The sequence below is a fragment of the Gracilinanus agilis genome, chromosome 4 (genome assembly GCF_016433145.1).
Source record: "Gracilinanus agilis isolate LMUSP501 chromosome 4, AgileGrace, whole genome shotgun sequence".
NCBI lineage: Eukaryota > Metazoa > Chordata > Mammalia > Didelphimorphia > Didelphidae > Gracilinanus > Gracilinanus agilis.
In genome coordinates, this window is record NC_058133.1 from 494,014,812 (window position 1) to 494,035,024 (window position 20,213).

A 20,213-nucleotide genomic window follows, 5' to 3' on the forward strand; every position below is an offset into this window, starting at 1 on the left:
AGATGGAAGATTGGTAAGGGTGGGCAATGGGGGTCAAGTGACTTGCCCAGGGTCACCCAGCTGGGAAGTGGCTGAGGCCGGGTTTGAACCCAGGACCTCCTGTCTCTAGGCCTGACTCTCACTCCACTGAGCTACCCAGCTGCCCCACAATTTCTTTTTTAAAGTGAAAACAAGTAAAAAGTTAAATTTTTCAAAAAGAATTCAAAAGCCAGCAGGCAAACACAAAGGTTAGAGATGTAGAGATATCCTGGCCCAGAGATAGGAGGTCCTCAGACACTTCCTAGCTATATGACTGTGGGCAAGTCACTTCACTCCCATTGCCTAATCCTTACCACTTTTCTACCAATACTTAATATTGATTCTAAGGTGGAAGATAAGGGTTTCTTTTCTTTTAGGTAGTGGATTAGGGGCCAGGTGACTCAGTGGAGAAAGCACCAGGTCTAGAGTTGGGAGGACCTGAGTTCAAATTTGGATTAAGATACTTCCTAGTTATGTGACCCTGGGCAAGTCATTTAACCCCAGTTATCGAGCCCTTACCACTCTTCTGCCTTGGAATTCCCCTCATTTGGAGGTCTCCAAGAAGAGACTGGACAAACACTTGTGAGGTGTGTTATTGTAGAGATTCCTTTTGGGAGAAACTCTTCAGACAGTACCGTATACTTGGATAATTCCCAAAAGGGAGCTCGGATGCTTGCTAGAAAATGAAGCACTGCCTTTTTAATAACCCCAAATGGGTCTTAACCGGAGGGTATTTTATGAGCCTGGGGAGCTATGTAGGGCTCTAGGGGTGATTTATGAGAGAATAAGATAGTTTGTCTTCATTAATAGACTTCATTTAATGAGTCCTTTTGCTTTTTCTGTTTTGTTTTGTTTTTTTAACTTTTACTGTCTGTCTCAGAATTGTTAGTAAATATCAGAAGAGCAGTAAAGGGTACATAGTTGGGGTTAAGTGACTAGCCCAGAGTCACACAGTTAGGAAGTATATGAGGCCAGATTTGAACTCAGGATGTCCTGTCTCCAGGCCTGGCTCTCCATCCACTGAGCTACCTAGATGCCCCTGCAGCAGGTTTTTTATTTTTTTAATTTTTTAATTTTTATTTTTTACATGTTTAAACCCTTAACTTCTGTGTATTGTCTCATAGGTGGAAGAGTGGTAAGGGTGGGCAATGGGGGTCAAGTGACTTGCTCAGGGTCACCCAGCTGGGAAGTGTCTGAGGCTGGATTTGAACCCAGGACCTCCCGTCTCTAGGCCTGACTCTCAATCCACTGAGCTACCCAGCTGCCCCCTTTGCAGCAGCTTTTTAACGTAGCAAAGAACTGGGAAAAAATATGGACACTCATCAATTGGAGAATAACTGAACAAATGATCACATAGGCATCTAGGTGATGTTATATGGGATGGTTTATTGGGCAGGAGAAGGAAGAAAGCCAGATATATATGTATCCAATGGCATCAATAAAAAACAGGTTTAAAAAAATTCTTCCCTTTTGTCTTAGAATCAATATTGTATATTGGTTCCAAGGAAGAAGAGCGGCAAGAGCAAAGCAATGGGGGTCAAGTGACTTGTCCAGGGTCACAGAGCTAGGAAGGGTCTGAGACCAAATTTGAGTCCAGGATCTCCCATCTCTAGGTGAAGCCATCCAGCAGCTTCACGAAGATTCCTAGTGGGTTGGACGCTCAGAAAGGGGGAACCAAGGCCTGAGTGAAAATGGGTTACGGGTTAAGGATTAATGGAAGGAGAACATGAGTCGAGAATAAACACACGCAGACACAGAAGGTTTTGGCACAAGGTAGACAGGCAGCGAGTAAGCTCTGATGGTCAAGAGCTTCTTTGCCAACGGATTTCTTGTCACTTTTATTGGGGTTACAGCAGTATGGGGGGAAGGGGAGAGCCCAGTGGCCTGATACATTAACAGTATGAGGTCATCATCATAAAATGCAGACTGCCAAAACCGGAAACAACAGGGAGAGCTAAGATCCGGCTCCAGAGCCGATATGGCCGGAGGCATCTACTGAGGTTTGCTACCTATGTTCATTGATCATTGAAGGTAAAGTCTGAGATAAGTGATGTGTCTTCCCGGGTGTAGCCTTAGTGAAGAGCCAGAGATTTGGCAAGGTCCGTGTCCAATCTGACTCAAGATTACAGAGATCGGTCATTAGCAGTGTAAGAGTTAAGTTTTTTTTTTTTTTGAGCACTCTTAGAATAATATCACAATTAATGTATACCTGGATTGCTGCACTAGGCCTGGCTCTCCATCCATTGAGCCACCCGGCTGCCTCCAAAAGAGTATTTAAAAAAAACAAAACAAAAACAAACCACTACATCCAATCTCTCTTTCCGTGTGTGTGGGAATATTTATATTTTAATTACCATCACACATAGACAAGCCTTGTTTATAACTTTCCCCATTCTTTCTGCATCCTTTTTCATGAGGAAATCATGCTGACTTTAATTTTTTAAACATTTCCTCCAGGCATCCTGGCCCACCCACTAGGAAAGGAATGGATAAATTATGGCTAAATCAGCTCAGTAAGTCATTGTCCGTGTACGGACCTAGGACCGACCAAAAAGGCTTCCTGACTTTCCCGTCCCCTCCTTTGGGTGGCAATTAAAAATTCTGAGAGACTGACTTCTGGGGAAGGAAATCAACGTATCCGTCAGGCATTAATAATCGATAAATGAATTGGTCAGTGGTCTCTCCCAGTGATCGAAGATCAGAAAGTCCCCTCACACAGATCCATAAACTGACCCTTTGGGGGCTCTTTATTCAGCCCCTCCCTCGGATATCCCGAGACATCACTAAGTGGTGAATACCCGGTGAGGAGGGAGCGGGCTTTGGAAACTCTCAGCTTGTCCCCATCCCTGGCTAGATGGCCAGTAATCATAGAGAGCTCTCCATCCTCTGATGACTGGGGGGAGAAATAGAGTTCTGCCCAGTCTAGATTGTCCCTCTTAATGTTTCTTTCTTTCTTTTTTAAATCCTTACTTTCTGTCTTAGAATCAATACTAAGTGTCTGTTCCAAAGCAGAAGAGCAGTAAGTGCCAGGCCATTGGGGGTGAAGTGACTTGCCCAGGGTCCCACAGCTAGGAAGTGTCTGAGGTCAGATTTGAACCCAAGATCTCTAGACTCCAGGCCTGGCTTTCTATCCACTGAGCCACCTAGCTGCCCCCTTAACATATCTTAATGAAAGAGTAAAGAACTAACAGATTCTCTCAGCTAAAATTAGTTGTTGTTTTTTTTTTTTTTTTTTAATTTCCTGAGCATGAGGAACCTCACCAACTCCCTCTTCCATCTGCCTACCATGGAGATTCTCTGGTGGCACCTTCTTTTAGTTTCCTAGGAACAAAGGAACGAGGGAAGAGTCTGAGCTTCAATTTGGGACCCGGGAATAGAAATAATTCAGTAGAATAAAAACAAGTCCTCTCCCCTCCCATCTTGCTCCAGCCTCTCACGAAAGTCCATATCCTGGAGAGCAGAGACCCTACCCTGCTTTTCCCAAGAGGTAAGACTTAGGCAAAAATGTGCTCTTATGTTGTTGTTCTGACCTCTGGAGGGCAGGGTCTGTTTCCTCTAGACCCCTTGATTTAGTACCCCAAGTCCAATCCTTTCCTGGCCCCTGTGAAAGGTTTTTTTTTTTTTTTAATTCCCTTTGTCTATTTTGAGTTAATCAATCAAGAACTAAAAGTACCCCTACTAACACTTAGTAAGTCACTAAGAGAGTTCACAGGTCACTTACTAGAAAAAAAAAGTTGACACCCCAAAAGGCCACAAGCACTGCCCCACCTTGGGCAGTGCTAGGCAAATTGGGAGGCTGTGATTGGTTCCTGTGAAGTAGGAGAGAGACAGGAAGTGATGTGAAAAAAGGGCTATAAAAGGTGAGACCAAGGCGCACCAGTGGATTATGGAACGTTAGTGCTGGAAGAGGCCACTGGGCAAGTTCTGGGGAGGTGATAAAATACTTGGGGAAGAGTGCTGATCCTGGAACAAGGGAAGACCTGGGTCTGCATACAGAGGTAGCTGGATAGTATAGAAGATAGAGTGCTGGACCTGTGAATCAGGAAATTGTGGTTGTTCAGTCGTGGCCAACTCTGTCACCCCATTCGGAGTTTTCTTGGCAGATACTAGAGTGGCTTGCTATTTCTTTCTCCAACTCATTTCACAGATGAAGAAACTGAGGCATGTTATGTGTAAAATCCTGCAACCATGTTTTCATGGGCACAAGCCGGCAATTGCCAATTTAGAACACAGAACCTGGCAGAGGACCCAGGCCAGGTGCCAGGGTGACAGTTGAAGTGAGGGTATAAAAAGGGGTCCCCAGACCCCTGACTTCACTTCTGGATCTGAACTCCAGGGTTGGGGAGGAAAGGGTAGAAAAGGGGGCCCTGGGTGGTCTGGGTGGTTTTGGGTAGATTTATTAGGAGGTAGGAACAACTACCATTGCTAGCCAAATTCAACAACTCTTTGGCATACCCAACAACCCTTATTATAAACAAGACCCATTTAACCTCAAGCTTAAAGATCTTTGAAGCCATTGCCTTTACCTTATCAAAGGGTAATTATCACCAGCAGTCAGATCAGATTAATAACTCTAGTTGGCCAACCTTTATCAAACAGTTTTGTTTCAGGAAACTCTACCAGCTGTCCAATAGAAATGATTCCAACTCCCAGGGGCAGAGGCAGAGAATCCTGCTCTTAAAGGGTCTTGGCTTTGCTGGTGAGAGAGTTCATGTGACTCTCATTCAGCTTAGATGTAGGACCCCTCCTTCACATACCAACTTCTACATCTGCCTAAGGTCCCTTGGCTGCCCTTACATCACCTTTATACCATCTTCCCATCCCCCTGATTACAGGCAAAGAGGGTGAAGTGACTTGTCCAGGGTCACAGAGCCAGAGGTCATATTTGAATTAGGTCTTCCTGAATCAAGATCCAGAGTTCTGTGGACTATGGACTACAAACACACACATAGATTAATATATCTTAATATTATATTCATATTGTATAGAGAACTCATAGGTGAGGAATCTCCCTCTATCAGCAGAAGTCATCACCTTCTTTGTAACCTTTTCTTTTTAAGGAATTGCCCAAAGCACTGAAGGGTTAAATGACTTGCTCAGGGTCTCTTAGCCAGTAGGGGTTAGAGGTTAAAGATGGTGCTTAAACTCTGGCTTTTCTGGCTCTGTGACTCACTCTGTAAAATCATGATGAGCAACCTCTCATCTTATTAAATTCCTATGGTTCATGGACTTTTGACACATAACATGTCATGACATCATGCTTACATTGAAGTGGCATAAATATACTCTATGTATGCAGAAAGAGATTTCAGGTTTAACTCAATTGACCTCCACAAGGGCCCAAGAACCCTGGCAGATGTTCATACTCTTTGTAGGGACCACAATTCTTACCTTACAAATGTGGAAACGGAGGCAGAGCTGGCTGAGACATCCTTCCCAATCCTCTGACCAGTCCAGCTCACTGACCCATCCTGGGGGCATTCTACTACTTTCTATTTGTATTTAGGGGGTGGAATTTGTGGCCAGGATGATTTGGCTCAATAGATGGAAAAACCTCCCAACAATCTGACTGGTCCAAGGATGGGATGAGCCTCCTTGGGAGCTGAGGCTGATCCAAGACCACTCGTTCAGAATATTTTAGAGAGCATCCTGGGTCAGAGACAAATGAACTCAGAAGGCCCGAGAACTGCCTTCCATTTCTCAGATTCTTTGTATTGTGGAAAGCAAATGGGGGCTTGGCATCAGGGTTCACAATTCCTGGTCATGTGGCCATGGGCAAAGCTCTTTGTTCACTTGCACCATCGCTCGTCTTTTAAATGAGGATCACCCTTGTATTACTCACTCTACAGAAGCTGGTGTGGATGGGAACCCAAGTTCTGGATATTCATACCAGTGGAGTGTGATCTCTAGCAGATCCTCCCAGGGAGGAAGGTCTCGAGGAGGGTCCTGAAATGGACTCTTCCTGGTCCTGGTGGCCAGCCCAGCCAAGTGTAGAGAAGCCCTCCAGGCAAAGGCTGGTCAACAATCTTGAATTTTTTTGGCCACACGAAGCTATGGGTCTACCAGGGAGCAAGGATGTGAAATCTGCTTCCATAGGAGGAAATGGCCTCTGATGAAATCCTCAGTGTTGAAAAGCTGGTCTCATATGGTTGCTGTGAGGGTTGAAGGACCATAGATGGAGAGCTAGAGGGGATCTCAGGAGCCATTGAGTTCACTCTTATCATTTTACAAAAAGGGAAATTGAGGCCCTGCCTAGTAGGTGTGAGAGTCATAGATTTAGAGCCAGACAGGAGACATCAATTTAGAATGGGGCAGGGCCTTGAGGTCATGCAGTCCAACCCCATTTTACAGATGAGGAAACTGAAGCCCCAGGTAGTTTATGTGACACTAGGTGAGAAGGGACCTAGAGGCCATCTAGTCCAACCCCCTCATTTTACAGATGAGGAAACTGGTGGAGTTTCTGGATGGATGGATGGATAAATGGAGGGAGAGATGACTGGATGGATGGATGGATGGATGGATGAGAGGCCATTTCAAATGAGGGAGAACATGGACACAAGAATGAGCAGGATGATGAGTAAGGGGGAGTGTGATTTGGGGAATAGTGGGAAATAAGATAGGGTGGAAATTGGGGGAAAATTGTGAAGGGCCTTGAATGCCACGCAGAATTTAGACTTGGCATGGGTGGCATGAACAGAGCACTAGCCCAAGGAAGGCAGCATTTAGGAAGATTAGCTGGATGGAGGGAAGGGAACTGGCTAGGCTCATGTGGACTGATCCCAAAAACATGTCGCCGATGATTGGCTAACCAGGAGATCTCCTTGGTAGCAGCTGGTAAAGGGAAATTTCTCTGGCTTAGAATAGAGACCTCGGAAATCAAAGACTAGGGAAAAAAGTACACGTTGAACCAAGATATTTGTTTAACAGATGAATAGTTGTTAAGGTCAAAACAACAAAACTCCCATGGAACCGTCCCAGAGAACCAGAGCCTCAGGGCGACGAGGGAGCACGTGGCCCAACTGGGCTCTGCCCGCTGCTCTGCTATCCCAGAACACGCAGCCTTGGCAAGAAAGAAGAGACAGATGCCACGAGCAAGCCTCACATTTAAAGCTTTTATTTTGAAAAATAAAATACAAAAGTCATTGAATTGTAAATGTACATGTGATTCCCCGCCCTCTCCAAAAGAACATGTGATTCTTTAAATAATTAAGATATTTAACATCCACATCAAGAAGATTTCAACAGGAACAACTGTTCTACAGAACATCTGGCACGAGCACCCCCCCAGTCCAACGTCTCCCCCCACATGGGTCCTTACACCTTCTCCACACCATCTCTGGTTTAAAATCCTCCCCTTGGCCACTGGGGTTTGGAATCAGATCAGGGAAAGATGTGGAGGGAGTGCTTGGCCCGGTGGGGGGGGCTCTGCACCCCTTGACCTTTCACCCCTGCTCAGTCCGGGTGATGTCTCACTCTATGAGGTCCGTGAGCATCCTGGAAGGGAATCATTCACCGGCGACGGCCGAATCGTGCCTGATGGAACCACACGCAGGAAGGGGGTGGAGAGAACGGAGAAGGAGAGGCTGAAGGTACGGGTCGTCACGTCCCGGCCACCCATCTGAGCACGGGGACCGCCATCCCTAGAGGTCACCCGTATCTTGAAAAGGCAAGACTCCTTCCTGGGGGGAGAGACAGAACACGGTTACGGCACGCCAAGGCAGAGGGAGAAGGAAGGGAGATGGAAAAGGGTTTTCACACTGATTAGAAAGAATAGATACACACACATACGTGTGTATCGACACATGCACGTAGATACATACATGAGGCACTTTGCATCATGGTTCCTGGCACATGGCAGGTGCTTAAGAAACATCTGTTGGATGGGATCTACACGGACACCTAAAATCTCATTTCCATCTCAGAGCCATCCTGAATGATCCCGATGCCGGGGGCTGGCACAGAACCCGAGATGGGCTGGAACCTCAGAACATACCCGCCAAGTGGTCGTCCAGCTTCTGCCGGACAACCTCTGAAGGGGCTGGGGAATGGCCCCCCTCTGGAGCTGTGCCTTCCCCTTTGGCAGATGTAGGGCCTGAGGGGCAGCAGCAGCTGCAGCAGTAGTAATAGTAATTAATAATAATAATAGCTGGCATTTCTTTAGAGCTCGGAGGGGACTGACAAAGCACTTCCTAGGACATATTCTCTCATTGGATCCTTACGATCCCTCTAAGAGGCCCTGGTTGTCCCCATTTTACAGATGAGGAGTTGCCCAGCTCACCTAGCCTGAAAGTAGAGGAGGCGAGCTCCGAGCTCAGGCCCAGCATTCTCACACGAGTTTGGTCATGGCTACACAGCTAACAAGGGGTGCTGGAGGGGGGGCTGGAATTGAGAATTACAGAATCTGAGAGTCAGAAGGGACTGGGGGACTGGCTGGTCCAGCTCCAGGTCCTGCACGCTCTCTGTCCCCGCCAGTCTCTGAGAATGCTGACCGCGGCATCGGGAGAGCCCTGGGGTCCAGCCTCGTCATCGACGTGATGTGGGCACGTCCCGCAGGGCTTCTCTATTAAACAGGGCCTCCCTGGAAGAGTGCTCGTAAAGAAAGCATAATCTGAACCCCGAGATGCCATCCAGTGTGTCCTCGAGGCCATGTTATTATTATGCGCTGGATGGAAGCCAGGCCAGGCAGCTGGGGGCAGTCCTGACCCACAGACGGCCTCGAGAACAAGCTGAAGCCGCCTCTGCTCTAGCCTTTTCGGGCTGGCTTGTTAGGGGTGCACCTGCCTACCACGGGATGAACAGGTTCTAATCCGTCAGGACAGGAAGAGACTGGGCGGGGCTGAGGGAGAGTCTGGGCGGGGCTGAGGGAGAGTCTGGGAGGGGCTGGGGGGTGCACTCGGGGGTTCCTTCACGCTATGGCCCCTAAGCTCCTCCCTGCCATTAAACAGGGGCCTGACAAAATAGGCCATTTCCCTGACTGCACCTGAGTCTGGATTGCACTCTGAGGAGGAGGATCCTCAGAAAGAAGCGACATGGCGGGGAATGGGAGAGGCCGTCCTGGATCCCGTCTCCGGTACGTCCTGGCTGCCCTCGCTGTGGTCCAGGCAGGGGCTGAGTAATGCTCCCAACAGGCTCTCCTGGCTGGGAGCTCCCTCTATCCGCCACCTCCCAGGACCCTTTTCTACGGCCCATCCCGACCAGCTGGATGTCCAGAGAAGGACGTCTCTGCCTGAGCCAGGTCTGGGCGTCTACCAGCCTGCGAGCGCGTCTGGCCGGGCACCTGCGGCACTTTAAGCTAGAAGTGGGCCCACATTGGACAGATACTGCAGATTGCCAGGGAGGACTTGGCCGAGCCAGGATGGAGAAGGGCTCACGGCGGTCTCCCCTCTCCGTCTGGGACAAAAAGGCCTGACCGGACTCCTGAGGGGGAAGAGGGGGCGCTACCCTAACCCTGACCTTCCATCTTAGAGTCGATATCGCCTGGATTCAGTTCCCAGTTCCCAGGCAGAAGAGCAGGAAGGGCTGGGCAATGGGGGTGAAATGACTCGCCCAGGGTCACCCAGCCAGGAAGCCTCCAAGGCCACATTTGGATCTGCTGGGGCTACTTTTAGTCTCTGCACTCTGAGCCCCCAGAACCTTCCTTCCCCCGGAGCACAGCCAGCACTTTCCTGGTGCCACAGTAGTTGTGGGCTCATTCACTAATGAACGTACTCTCCAGTTGTGTGTAGACGCCGGGGCTTGGCTGGGTCAATCCGTCAGCACAGTGCGGGTCACCCACTAGCGCTGGGGGGAAGGACTGTGTGCTCCTGGCTCAGGAAGGCCAGGCTAGCCCTGCCCCTTCCCAGGCCTCAGTTCCCTGCCCTGGAGGGCTTCTCAGGAGATCCAGGCGGGCTCTGGCTTTGCCAGCCCTGCCTCAGCGGCTCCTTGGGGGCATGTACCAGAGGAAGCCCTTCAAGTCCCTGGTCTTCTGCCCAAGCCCAGGGCCAGCATGGTCCAGAGACTGGGCCTCTAGAAGCCTCCATCTCCTCCCCTGTAAAATGCAGTGGTTGGGCCAGATGGCCTTATCCAATAATCTAATCGACTATGATGTAGGACTTATGACAGCCATTTTATAGAAGAGGAAACAGAGGCCCCACAGAGAAGTGAAGTGACTTGCCCATGGTCACACGGCTACCCGTGCTAGAGGTGGGATTTGAACCCAAGTCTCTCCTGAGTTCAAGTCAGGAGTGGTCTCACTCAAGCCCTGGCTAGAAGACGTCTAGGTCCCTTCCAGGTCAAACCCGCTTCCATGTCTCCTCTGGGCCGGTCTGGAGCTTGGAAGGTCCTCAGAGTCTGGCTCGAGGATGTCCCCCAGATGGTGCCAGGCCTCTGTGGGACCCTCTGACCACCCCCGTGTGAGAAGAACCTGGATTAGGGAAGTACAAAGCCCCCTGGGTGGGCTGGGACCATCACCTTGTGTGTGACGGAGAGGTCTCCACTCTTCTCTACTCGCCCGGCTCGTTCTGTTAAGGGAAGCAGAGAAGGATTTAAACAGCTTTCAATTGGAGCAAGATGCCGGGGTACCGGCTAAGGGGCCTCTACCAAGCAGCAGCACCCAGACAGCCCCCAGAGGCTCCCAGACTTAGAGCTGGAAGGGACTCAGAGATCATCTAGTCCAGCCCATTTATTCTAACAGATGAGGAAACTGAGGCCTGGAAAGCTTCTGTGGTTGACCCAAGGCCACGCCGGGAATCAATGGCAAAGCCTGGATTCAAACCCAGATCCTCTGTTTAACCACATGAAGCCAAACCCAGGGAAGACCCCAAGAGGAAGCAGACAAGCCTGGCTGGCTAAGCAGGAACAGTCCAAATGTTTGTATTGGAACCATGGGCGTCTGGGAGGGTTCAAATCAATTTGGACAGCATTTCCTGAGCCTCTGTCATGTGTGAGCGCTGGGGAGGAGGTTCATGTGCTCCTGAGAGGTATAAAGGGGCAAACCGCTAAGTGAACACAAGCCAATGGGAGGAGGCAGAAAGAAGGAAGAACAAGGGGGCGCTGGCTCAGCGGATGAGCCTTGAAGAAAACTAGGGATAGAAATGGTGGAGGGAAGGGAGACCTGACAGGGCATCAGCCAATGACAGGGGCCGGGGACCAAAGGCCAAGGGCCGGGGCGTTTGGCGTGCAGAGCCCGGAGGAATTGGAATTAAGTCCGAAATGACAGATGGGAGTCACATTGAGGCTGGAAATGCCACATGGAGGCATTCAGCCTTGGTGAGGCTGGCCTTCACCCCATCTACCGATTAAAGGCGGGCAAAGCAAATCAGCCCCATAAACAAGCTTAGAGTACGGCTTCCATGGCCATGAGACGACCCTTTGGGGGCACGCTGTTCACATATGATGGAGATGGCCACCAGTCTGAAGGAGCCCTGCTCCCCATTAAAGCCAATGCAGGAGACTGACTCCTCGGGAAGGCCCCAAAGTGAAAGTCAGAAATCGTCACTTCCTTTCATACTTCCTAGAGCTGAGACTATTTGGGGTGGAATTCAAACCCTCCTTTCCCTCTTGGTACTCAATAGGATAAAGGAGCGGGATGAGGCCTGCCATTTCATTAGTTTGGTGTTAGCCCTCAAAGTGCAGTCCAGGGTACTCTGTAAGACCCTGTCATGGTCTCGGAGGAGTCAAACCTAGTTTCATAATCATACTAAGATGTTTTGTGACTGACTACTAAAATGCTCCTCCCTCTTCTAACTACATATCTGCGTGATGTCAGGTTTTCTTCAGAGACTTCAACTGAAACAACACGGCACACCACCAGATGGAAGGAAGAAGCAGACACGAGAATACGGATGTTTGCTATTAAGCTAGACATTAAAGAGATCTGCAAAAAAATACGTCAAACAATGCCAGTTTTCTGCTACAGTTTTTTTAGAAAATATATTTTCATAAAATATGTAATTTATGTTACCATGCAATAGGTTTATGATGATAATTTTAAAATAAATATTTTAAGCATCGATTTTCATTTCTAATATGGCAAATGTCAAGAGATATTATCTATATAAACAAAAGATTTTTGAGGTCCTCTGTGGGAAGCCAATAAGAGAACAGATAAAAATCTGAGACTCCTCTTTTGACCCCTTTTGTGATCCTTGTGATTTCTTGTTGAAAAGTATTGTGGCCTTATTGAAAAGCTTTTAAGTTCCTAGCAAACCTGAATTTAAAGGGTTAACACTGTTCCCCTTTGGCCAGGAATGCAGCTGTCTGATATAGCCAAGGCCAAAACCTCAGCAGGGGCAATTCAATCCTGAGAAAAATACTCTTCAACTTGGCTTTCTGATAAGAACCCAGTCAAAATTCAGCCTTGGCCTTGGTCTGTTCTGAAGCCAATGAGACTTTTTGTGTTTTGATATGACATAATTTGTAACTTCTGCGCATCTGCAAAGTTTGGGGGGGGGTTCTTTTGTGTGAAATGAGTCTTGAAATATATATATAATAAACTCCATGCTCCTAGAGTCAGAGCTGGAAGCATGAAATAAAAGACAACTCCAGTGTCCCGTTATTTCCTTATCAACTAAACTGTCCTTATCAGATTATCAGAGATGATAAAAAGATCTCGAGAGTCCTCAATCATTTTTAAAAGTATAAAAGAGTCTTGAGACCAAAAAGTTTGAGAATCACCAATAAAGGAAATTTCCAACTGGAGGAATTCCCTCTGCTCATTCAGGTCAATACTTCCTCTGCAACTTCTGGTCTTCGGGAGTTTTCTGGGGTACCAAGAGGTTATGTGACTTGCCCAAGACCATATGCTTAGTATAAGACAGAGGGAGAACGAACTCAGGTCTCCCTGTCTCTGAGGCTAGCTATCTACTCTGCCATGATTCAAATAGACCTTGCTGATAATATCTTCACCCATAAGGGAAATGATGACACAAATTCTATCCTAATGGCTCTTCCAAGTCCTTAAATGATTTGTAATATAAAAACAAATTATTTTCAGTCTTCAGAATCATCCCTACATTCAAAGACCTAAGTGAGCTTGAGCTTACCTGCTAGCTAGACTTCCTTAACTGAAATTTCAGCTGGTTTACAATAAGCTAAAAATCTCTAGGCAATAAAATTCAAATTTAGCAAATATTTACTAAGCACTCACAGAGTAGAGAGCAGGGCTTAGGGGTCGGCAGAGACACAAAATTTAGATGAGACAGTCCCTACCCTCCTGGAGCTTAATGATGTGGGAGATGTGACAAGATGCAGTTAATTGAAATACAAAAGAAAACAAACTCACATCTGTACACCAGCAGACAGTGTGCTGGGAGAAGTCCCGAAGACAGGGGAATTATTGGCAACTGAGATCAGAGAAGACCAAGGAGGGGGCTTTAAGGGCTGGGTAGAACTCAATGGGCAGAGAAAGGGAGAAGAGACATGAGCAAAGGCATGACTGAAGGGGGGTTAAGTCTGGGGTACAGCATGAATTATAACAAGTAGCTCAGTTTGACAGTGTAACAGAGCATGTTGGGGGGAAGAGTACGAGATGAGTCTGGAAAGACAGGATGACAGATTGTGGAGGGTCTGGTAAGATTAGAGAAGGAGACTAAATCTGATTTGGAAGGAAATAGGGAGCCATTCAAGAGTGCTGAGCAGAGGAGTGACATGACCAGCTTTATTGCACAGAATGGATGAGAAGGGAGCAGAGAACGAAGGCAGAAATGCCCGTTGGAAAGTGGGTGCAAGGGAGCAGCCAGGCGGCTCAGTGGATTGAGAGTCAGGCCTAGGGACAGGAGGCCTGAGTTCAAATCAGGCTTCAGACACTTCTTGGTTGTGTGATCCTGGGCAAGTCACCCCCATTGCCTAGCCTTCACTATTCTTCTGACTTGGAACCAATATATAGTATTGATTCTAAGATGGAAGGAAAGGATTAAAAAATAAAAAGTGAGCAAGTGCAAGACCCAGGATGGATGACGATGAGGGCCTGCCACGGAAATGGAGAGGTGGGGAAAGGCCAGATAAATTTCTGGGTATAATTAACAGTATTAGAGATCGATGGATAGGAGACATGAGAAAAAAAAATGGGAGTCAGCAGGAAGAACATGTCTTAAGCGTAAGATAACAATTTGGACATATTAAATTTGTGGGGTTGGCAGGGAACCCAAGTGGTCGCAGATGGAAATGGGGATGTGATGCTTGAGAATATAGACCTGGGAGTTATGCACACAGAGGTGGTGAGTGACAATGTAGGAATGAATGAAATTGCCAAAGACACATAGAAAGAGGTGGGGGCAGGACCTTGGGGAATATCCACACTAAAGGGTCGGGAAGAGAAGAGTAGGGGTGAAGATCAAGAAACTGAAGTTAGGGAGGGAGGAGGAGAACAAAGTCTCTCCAAAATCGAGGGAGGAGAGGGCATCCAATAGGCGGAGGTGGTCAAGACGTTGGGGATGAAGGTTCTGGAAAGGCAACTGGATTGGGGAATTAGAACATTACCTTTTGGGAGGGCAATTTCAGGAGAATGGTGGCAGGTGGAAGCAGGATTGCCAAGAAGCACTGGTGAGAGAGTGAAAGCACCAGGGATTGATCTAGAAATACAACTCCTTAGAGGATGCAAGAGATGGAGCAGGAGAAGGAGCACCCTTTCCCACCCCCCATAAAAATGTCAGCTGCTGCCTCTCATCTGCCCAGCCAAAGTCATTGGGGCTTCTCTAGAACACTGCAAAGCCAGCAAAGGGCATCGAATCTCCATTGGAATGCAGGCTCTGCTCCCTGGAAGCTCTAACCGCATCAAGTTTGTCATTTTTGATCAGCAGAAGCTGGTCTTACTTTGGGCCCTGCAGCCACAGCAACTTGGTAAGTGCTTCGGCCTCCTTAAGAAGATCCTTCAACCCCAGATACTGGCAGCCATATGGCACGAGCAGCTTCTGCAGAGGGAGATGTGGCTGGCGTTTACAGAGAGGGGCAGGAGGGCTAAGGGATGCTCCTCCCACCATCCCAGGAAGCCAAGGTTTAGCCTCATGGGAGTACCTAAAAAGAGCCCTTATTAGTGGGGAGACAGATAGGACAGGAGAGATGGCATGACCACTTCCAGCTTCACTGTCGGGGTCCAAGTTCAGCGACTGCCTCCCAATGGAGGGGCGCCTCCTTTGTGTCCTGGTCTCTGTACCACAAGGTGGCTATAAATGTTGGAATCATCAAGGTCTTTCTCTTCGACAATAACACGCATTTAAGATGGACCCCTTGGGATTTATGCCAAATGGTGAGATCTCAGTGTTACTGGGAATGGGGCATTCTAGTCACTTGCTTAGCACAAATCCAAATTGTTTTACATAAAGGTCTGCCCGATTCCCAGCTCCACCAGCTGAGCTTTCCATAACCCCCTCCATCACTGCCTATCCCCATCTTTTATCATCTTTGTGGGCAGGGAGGTGAAACCTGACCTCGTGGGCATTCTCATGGGCATTCCTCTCCTTATTAATGATCTGAAGCATTGTTTATAGAATGATGCCTCATATGAATGTGTGGATTTTATTCTCTCCCGGCCTGATAACATTGTGTGATTCTTTGTTGTCTTAGTGTTTTAAAGATGCTTTAAAAAAAAACAAAAAACAAACAACCCAATTCCCTCTGCCTTCTAGAAAGAGGTAAAGGTAAGCAATCTAAACTGACAGGGTGACCCCTTCTGGCAATGCATGCCTCCATCCATACCCAAAGTCCACCCTTCCCTGAAGAGAAGAGAGAAGTATGCTTTGCCTTGGTCCTCTAAGGACCTTCTAACGTTTCCAGAACTAAAGATAAAATGGTTTCAACTGAAACATAGTGAAACAGGAAAAATGACACCAAGTCGGCTTGGTGGGGAGAAGCTACATGAGGTTCTCTTCTCTTGTCTCCCTCTGAATTTTGAAGTTTAAGTCAAATACCCAGATATATTGTTCAGGATTTCTCTGAATGGCCCAAACCAGGGATAGGAAAGAAAAGAAGAAAAGAGAAGCTTCTAAGACCTGGGCTCTTGATGGTTCTGAAATCAGCTCTGCATCTGAAAGACGTGAAGGAAACAAGCAGCCTCTGAGAGAGAGGGGGACACTCCACAGGGCCCCTTCTAAGAGAGAGGAGATGAATAATCCAAGGCTACACACTGACCTGGCCAAAAGCCTTTGCTCATGTGGCCTCAAGAAGGAAACAAGTTCCTCACATGTAGGAACCAGAATCTGATGTGAAAGGGGAGAGAAAGGAGAGAGGCTCTTGATAAAAGAGAAGAAAGCTGCAATGACCCAGGACAGCTCTGAGGGACTTATGGAAAAGAACGCTCTCCACATTCAGAGGAAGAACTACAGGAGTGGAAACACAGAAGAAAAACAACTGCTCGAACACATGGGCTGATGCAGACATGATTTGGGAAGTAAGCTAAATAACCACCCTAGTACAACTATCAATAATATGGAAATAGGTCTTGATCGATGACTCATGAAGAAACCAGTGGAAATGTGTGTTGGCTACAGGGTTGGGGTGGGGGGGTGGAGGGGAGAGTAAGAACATGAATCATGGAACCACGGAAAAATTTTCTTAAAAAAAAATTTTTTTTTAAAGAGAAGAAAGGAATTTATGGCTTCTATGAGAAAAGGTAGGACAAGTGACAGAGGTGTCCAGTCTCACTTGGACTTAGAGAGAAATCGCCATATTGCCCAAATGAGGAAGAAGCTGTCTTATGTCTGATGTCTGGTTAGCCCAAATGCTTGCAGAAGAACTAAGAGTCCTTAGAAAGGAGTTAAATTCTGATATTCCCAGGGAAAACTGTAAGTGGAAATCAGTGCCATAGAGATTATTGAGAGAAACTGGTTCACTATGTTTCGCCCAAATGTCACATGGATTACAGAAAGAACTGTAAATAACCCGAATATCCAGCAGTTGATGAATGGCTGGATAAACTAGGGTGTAATGATGTCATCGAAGATTAAGATGCCATTAAAATACTACCAATGGAGACTCTGAAGAAGTTAGGAAAAGCCTAGCCCTAGATGAAGCTATGCGAAACCACGGAACTAGACCCAGAACAATACATGCGCTACCACCACGGGGAAGGAAATATGTCATTGCTAGACAAATACGGAGCTGAATGAACAAACAGAAAACAGCCAAGACAGAAGGAAGAACTAAAAAGCTATTACAGACATATTCGACAGATTTCTTTTAAGTATAAATTAGAATTAAATAGATGCATATTTGGTTACATTGTTTACAGTTAATTGCACGATAAAAAATTCCGAACAAGCCACAGCCAAATCCGTCCCTTGCCCCCCAACCAAAGATTCTAGGCCAGGACCTCCACTGAGCACATCCACAGCTCACTGAAATTTCCAAGTCAGCCATGTGGTTGATGAAGATTTATGTCAAATCTCTTTTTAAAAATTCTAGCTTCCCCCACCCCCAATTCCACCAAGCACTAAAGGTGTAAGGGGTGAGGTATGAGGCCTGGCTCTGAGGTAAGGGCTCTGGGAAGCACACCAATGAGGAGTCTGCCCTGCTCAAAGTCAGAAAACATTTCTTTAGGGAGATCTTTAAGCCATGTAGGCCTTCCCTGTCACTCTTCTCAGAAACAATTTGGACCACGGATCTTGACTGAACTTTCTGATTCTTTAATTGGCCTCTTAGATAGGCAGCATTCTATTTTTTGATAGCGTCACCCAAACTAGTAGTCCACGAAATTCCAAGTGGACCTGAAGGTATTTTTTTTTCTCTATTACTGAATAGATAGCCAGGATACTTTTTTTATCTGGCTCCAGGATGCTTGAAATTCTTTCAATAGTGAGCAAAGCCTTTCAGATGGTTCTTTTAGTTAGTGGAAAAATACCGATATCCCTTGGGTTCATTTCACACTGAAGTGTAAATGAGTGATAGCAGAGCCTTTCCTGAAAAAAAGTTTCTATAGGGAAGGCAAAAAGAAAGCAGGAAGGTTCTGGATGGTTGAAGGAGCTGGAGACAGGGAAGGAAGGAATACTATGCATGGGAAAAAGAGAGGCAAAGAGATAGGAAAGAATCCTAAGATCTTAGAAAAATGACACGAGTAATGCACAAAATGAAGGAAAATGTAGTAGAAATCATAGTTCACAATGACAGAGTGTTTTAAGGCTCACAGAGTGTTCTTTCTGTTATCTTACTTTGCTCTGGGAAGTAAATGCTATTATCATCTCCACTTGACAGATGAAGAAACTGAGGCAAACAGGTTCAATGGCTTTTCCAGGGTCACACAGCTAGTAAGTATCTGAATCTGAATTTGAACTCAGGTCTTCCAGACTCTAGGCTTGGTGCTCTATCCACTGTGCTACCCAACTGTTAGTAGTAGTACTTTGAAAGGACAGAAACACAGCTTTTCTTCTGCTCGGTGACTAAATCTCAGTTTTCCTCTTATAGCAATTGAATATTTCAAATCACCCCACAACAGTTTCCCCATTCAGACCTAAAGAGATTAGTTAAATGTAGTTCAGACTGCTTAAAAGTCTCTCTGGGGAAGGATAAATGAGGGTGTGCCAGCCAGAAGCTGCCAAGCAGCCTAGGTTGGAGAAGGTCAAAGTCCTCTCGGCTAACTCTCTGGAGTAAAGTTGGCTCCTTCAAGAGAGAGGGTGGAGCAGGCTAGCAGAGAGGCTAGGTTCAAGCTTCTGCTCAGTCACTGCCCAGGTGGCCTTAGGCCAGTCATTTCCCTCCTTTGGCCCCAGTTTCCTCATGGGAAAAATGTGGGGCTGCTCCATTTGACCTGCGGTGCTCTCTAACTCCAAATCTACAGAATGATCATCCCTCGCTTTGGGCAGGTTGGTTTCCTGTGGGGTCCCTGGGGCCGAGCCCCCGTTCTACAGATGCTGAAGAGTCTCATGGCCCCCATGCCTGTGCACAGAAGCCCAGCTCCATGCAGAGGCTTCACCCGCAGCATGTAGCTTTGGTTTCCCCCCCTCATGGTACCCGCTCCCGGGGCTGGCCCACGGCGGAGACGGCGCTGTGGAAGCCCTCCCGTGGTCTGGTTATGTGGCTAGCACGTGATTCAGGAACTCTGGGAAGTTGCACTGACTCATGGCAGGGGACAAGCTTGGACACTGCATCTTCTCTAACAGTTTGGGGCGCGAGGGGTGATGACATGACGGATGACGGTAGCAGAGGCTGGGGAAGAAGCCGTCACAATCCTAGGGAGGGGAAGGTTTACGTAGGAGGGTCCCTACAGCCATCCTGGAAGGTAGGCAGGGTAAATATTGTGCCCATTCTACAGACTGGGAAACTGAGTCTTAGAGTCATGACAAGACCTGTCAAGAGTCAGAAGGTAAGACACGGCAAGCTGAGATGTGAATCCGGGTCTCTCCTGGCTACAAACCCCCCTCCCATGTGTGCTGGGGAAGGTGGAAGCGTTTCTGGTCCACAGATATTCCCTGCTCAGGGGAGCACCCAAAGGGCTGTGGTGTAGATGAGATCATGGCTCCACTTAAGCAGTGACAGGGAGGGGCCAAGAGGTGTGACGCCACAACGCTTCCACCTTCCATCCCTCCAATCTGAGGGAGGACGGACGCAGGTTTGCTCCCAGCAGTGACACGCTTCCATACATCTAAGGAGAAACCAGATCAAACTTCCACTGAACGAAGCTCCAAAAAACAGCTCAAATGATGCTCTGGCCAGGTTGACATGCAGAGGCCGCTCCATCCTCCCCCACCAATACCCAGCGTTACCTCTGATGGGCAATCGCAGAGTCCATGCGGCACCCATCAAAGACAGCGAGTAGATACTGTACCTGAGCTTTGTCTTTCAGGAAATCGGGAAGCTGAAATTCTCCTTTATAGACCTGAAAAAACAAAGTGGGCCACACTTGAAACAACGTCCTCTGTGCAGCTTGTTCATAGGCCTTTGGCCCCAGCAGGATCAAGGGCTGGTTCTGGGCGGCAGCACCCCTCTGGCTTCCCAAGTCCTGCCAAGGTCTGTGCTTGGGTGCTTAAGGACCAGCAGGGAATGTGCCAGTTAGAGCAGCAGATGGAAAAGGTTGGGCTAGCTTCCCATCGGCTCTAATTCCCTCCTACGCCATTTTTGGCTCCATTTCTGACTGGGAAAGTTCCCAGAGTGTCCAAAAAACCCCCAAACCCAAGCTCCGATGAAGTCGGCCAAGGAAGAAAGTCAGCCTTGAGCAGCCCTTGCCATGTAACACGCACAAATCTTCCACAGCTTAAGGAAGGATTTTTAGCACTCAGGAATGATATTTAAAT

The 20,213-nt window shown here is 47.5% G+C and overlaps 2 protein-coding genes across 2 annotated transcripts in view; both read right to left on the reverse strand.

Moving 5' to 3' along the window:
• The window catches only part of KCTD7 (potassium channel tetramerization domain containing 7), a 67,663-nt gene extending 59,118 nt beyond the window's left edge, over window positions 1-8,545 (reverse strand). Inside the window, exon 1 of the mRNA XM_044675613.1 lies at window positions 8,415-8,545. Within this exon, the coding sequence (XP_044531548.1) occupies window positions 8,415-8,545 (131 nt within the window). The remainder of the gene's footprint in view (window positions 1-8,414) is intronic.
• The window catches only part of TPST1 (tyrosylprotein sulfotransferase 1), an 84,434-nt gene continuing 71,348 nt past the window's right edge, over window positions 7,128-20,213 (reverse strand). Inside the window, exons 3-5 of the mRNA XM_044676371.1 lie at window positions 19,748-19,798; window positions 10,468-10,517; window positions 7,128-7,697 (exon numbers count right to left, since the gene is read on the reverse strand). Coding sequence (XP_044532306.1) covers window positions 10,500-10,517; window positions 19,748-19,798 — 69 coding nt within the window. The 3' untranslated portion in view covers window positions 7,128-7,697; window positions 10,468-10,499. The remainder of the gene's footprint in view (window positions 7,698-10,467; window positions 10,518-19,747; window positions 19,799-20,213) is intronic.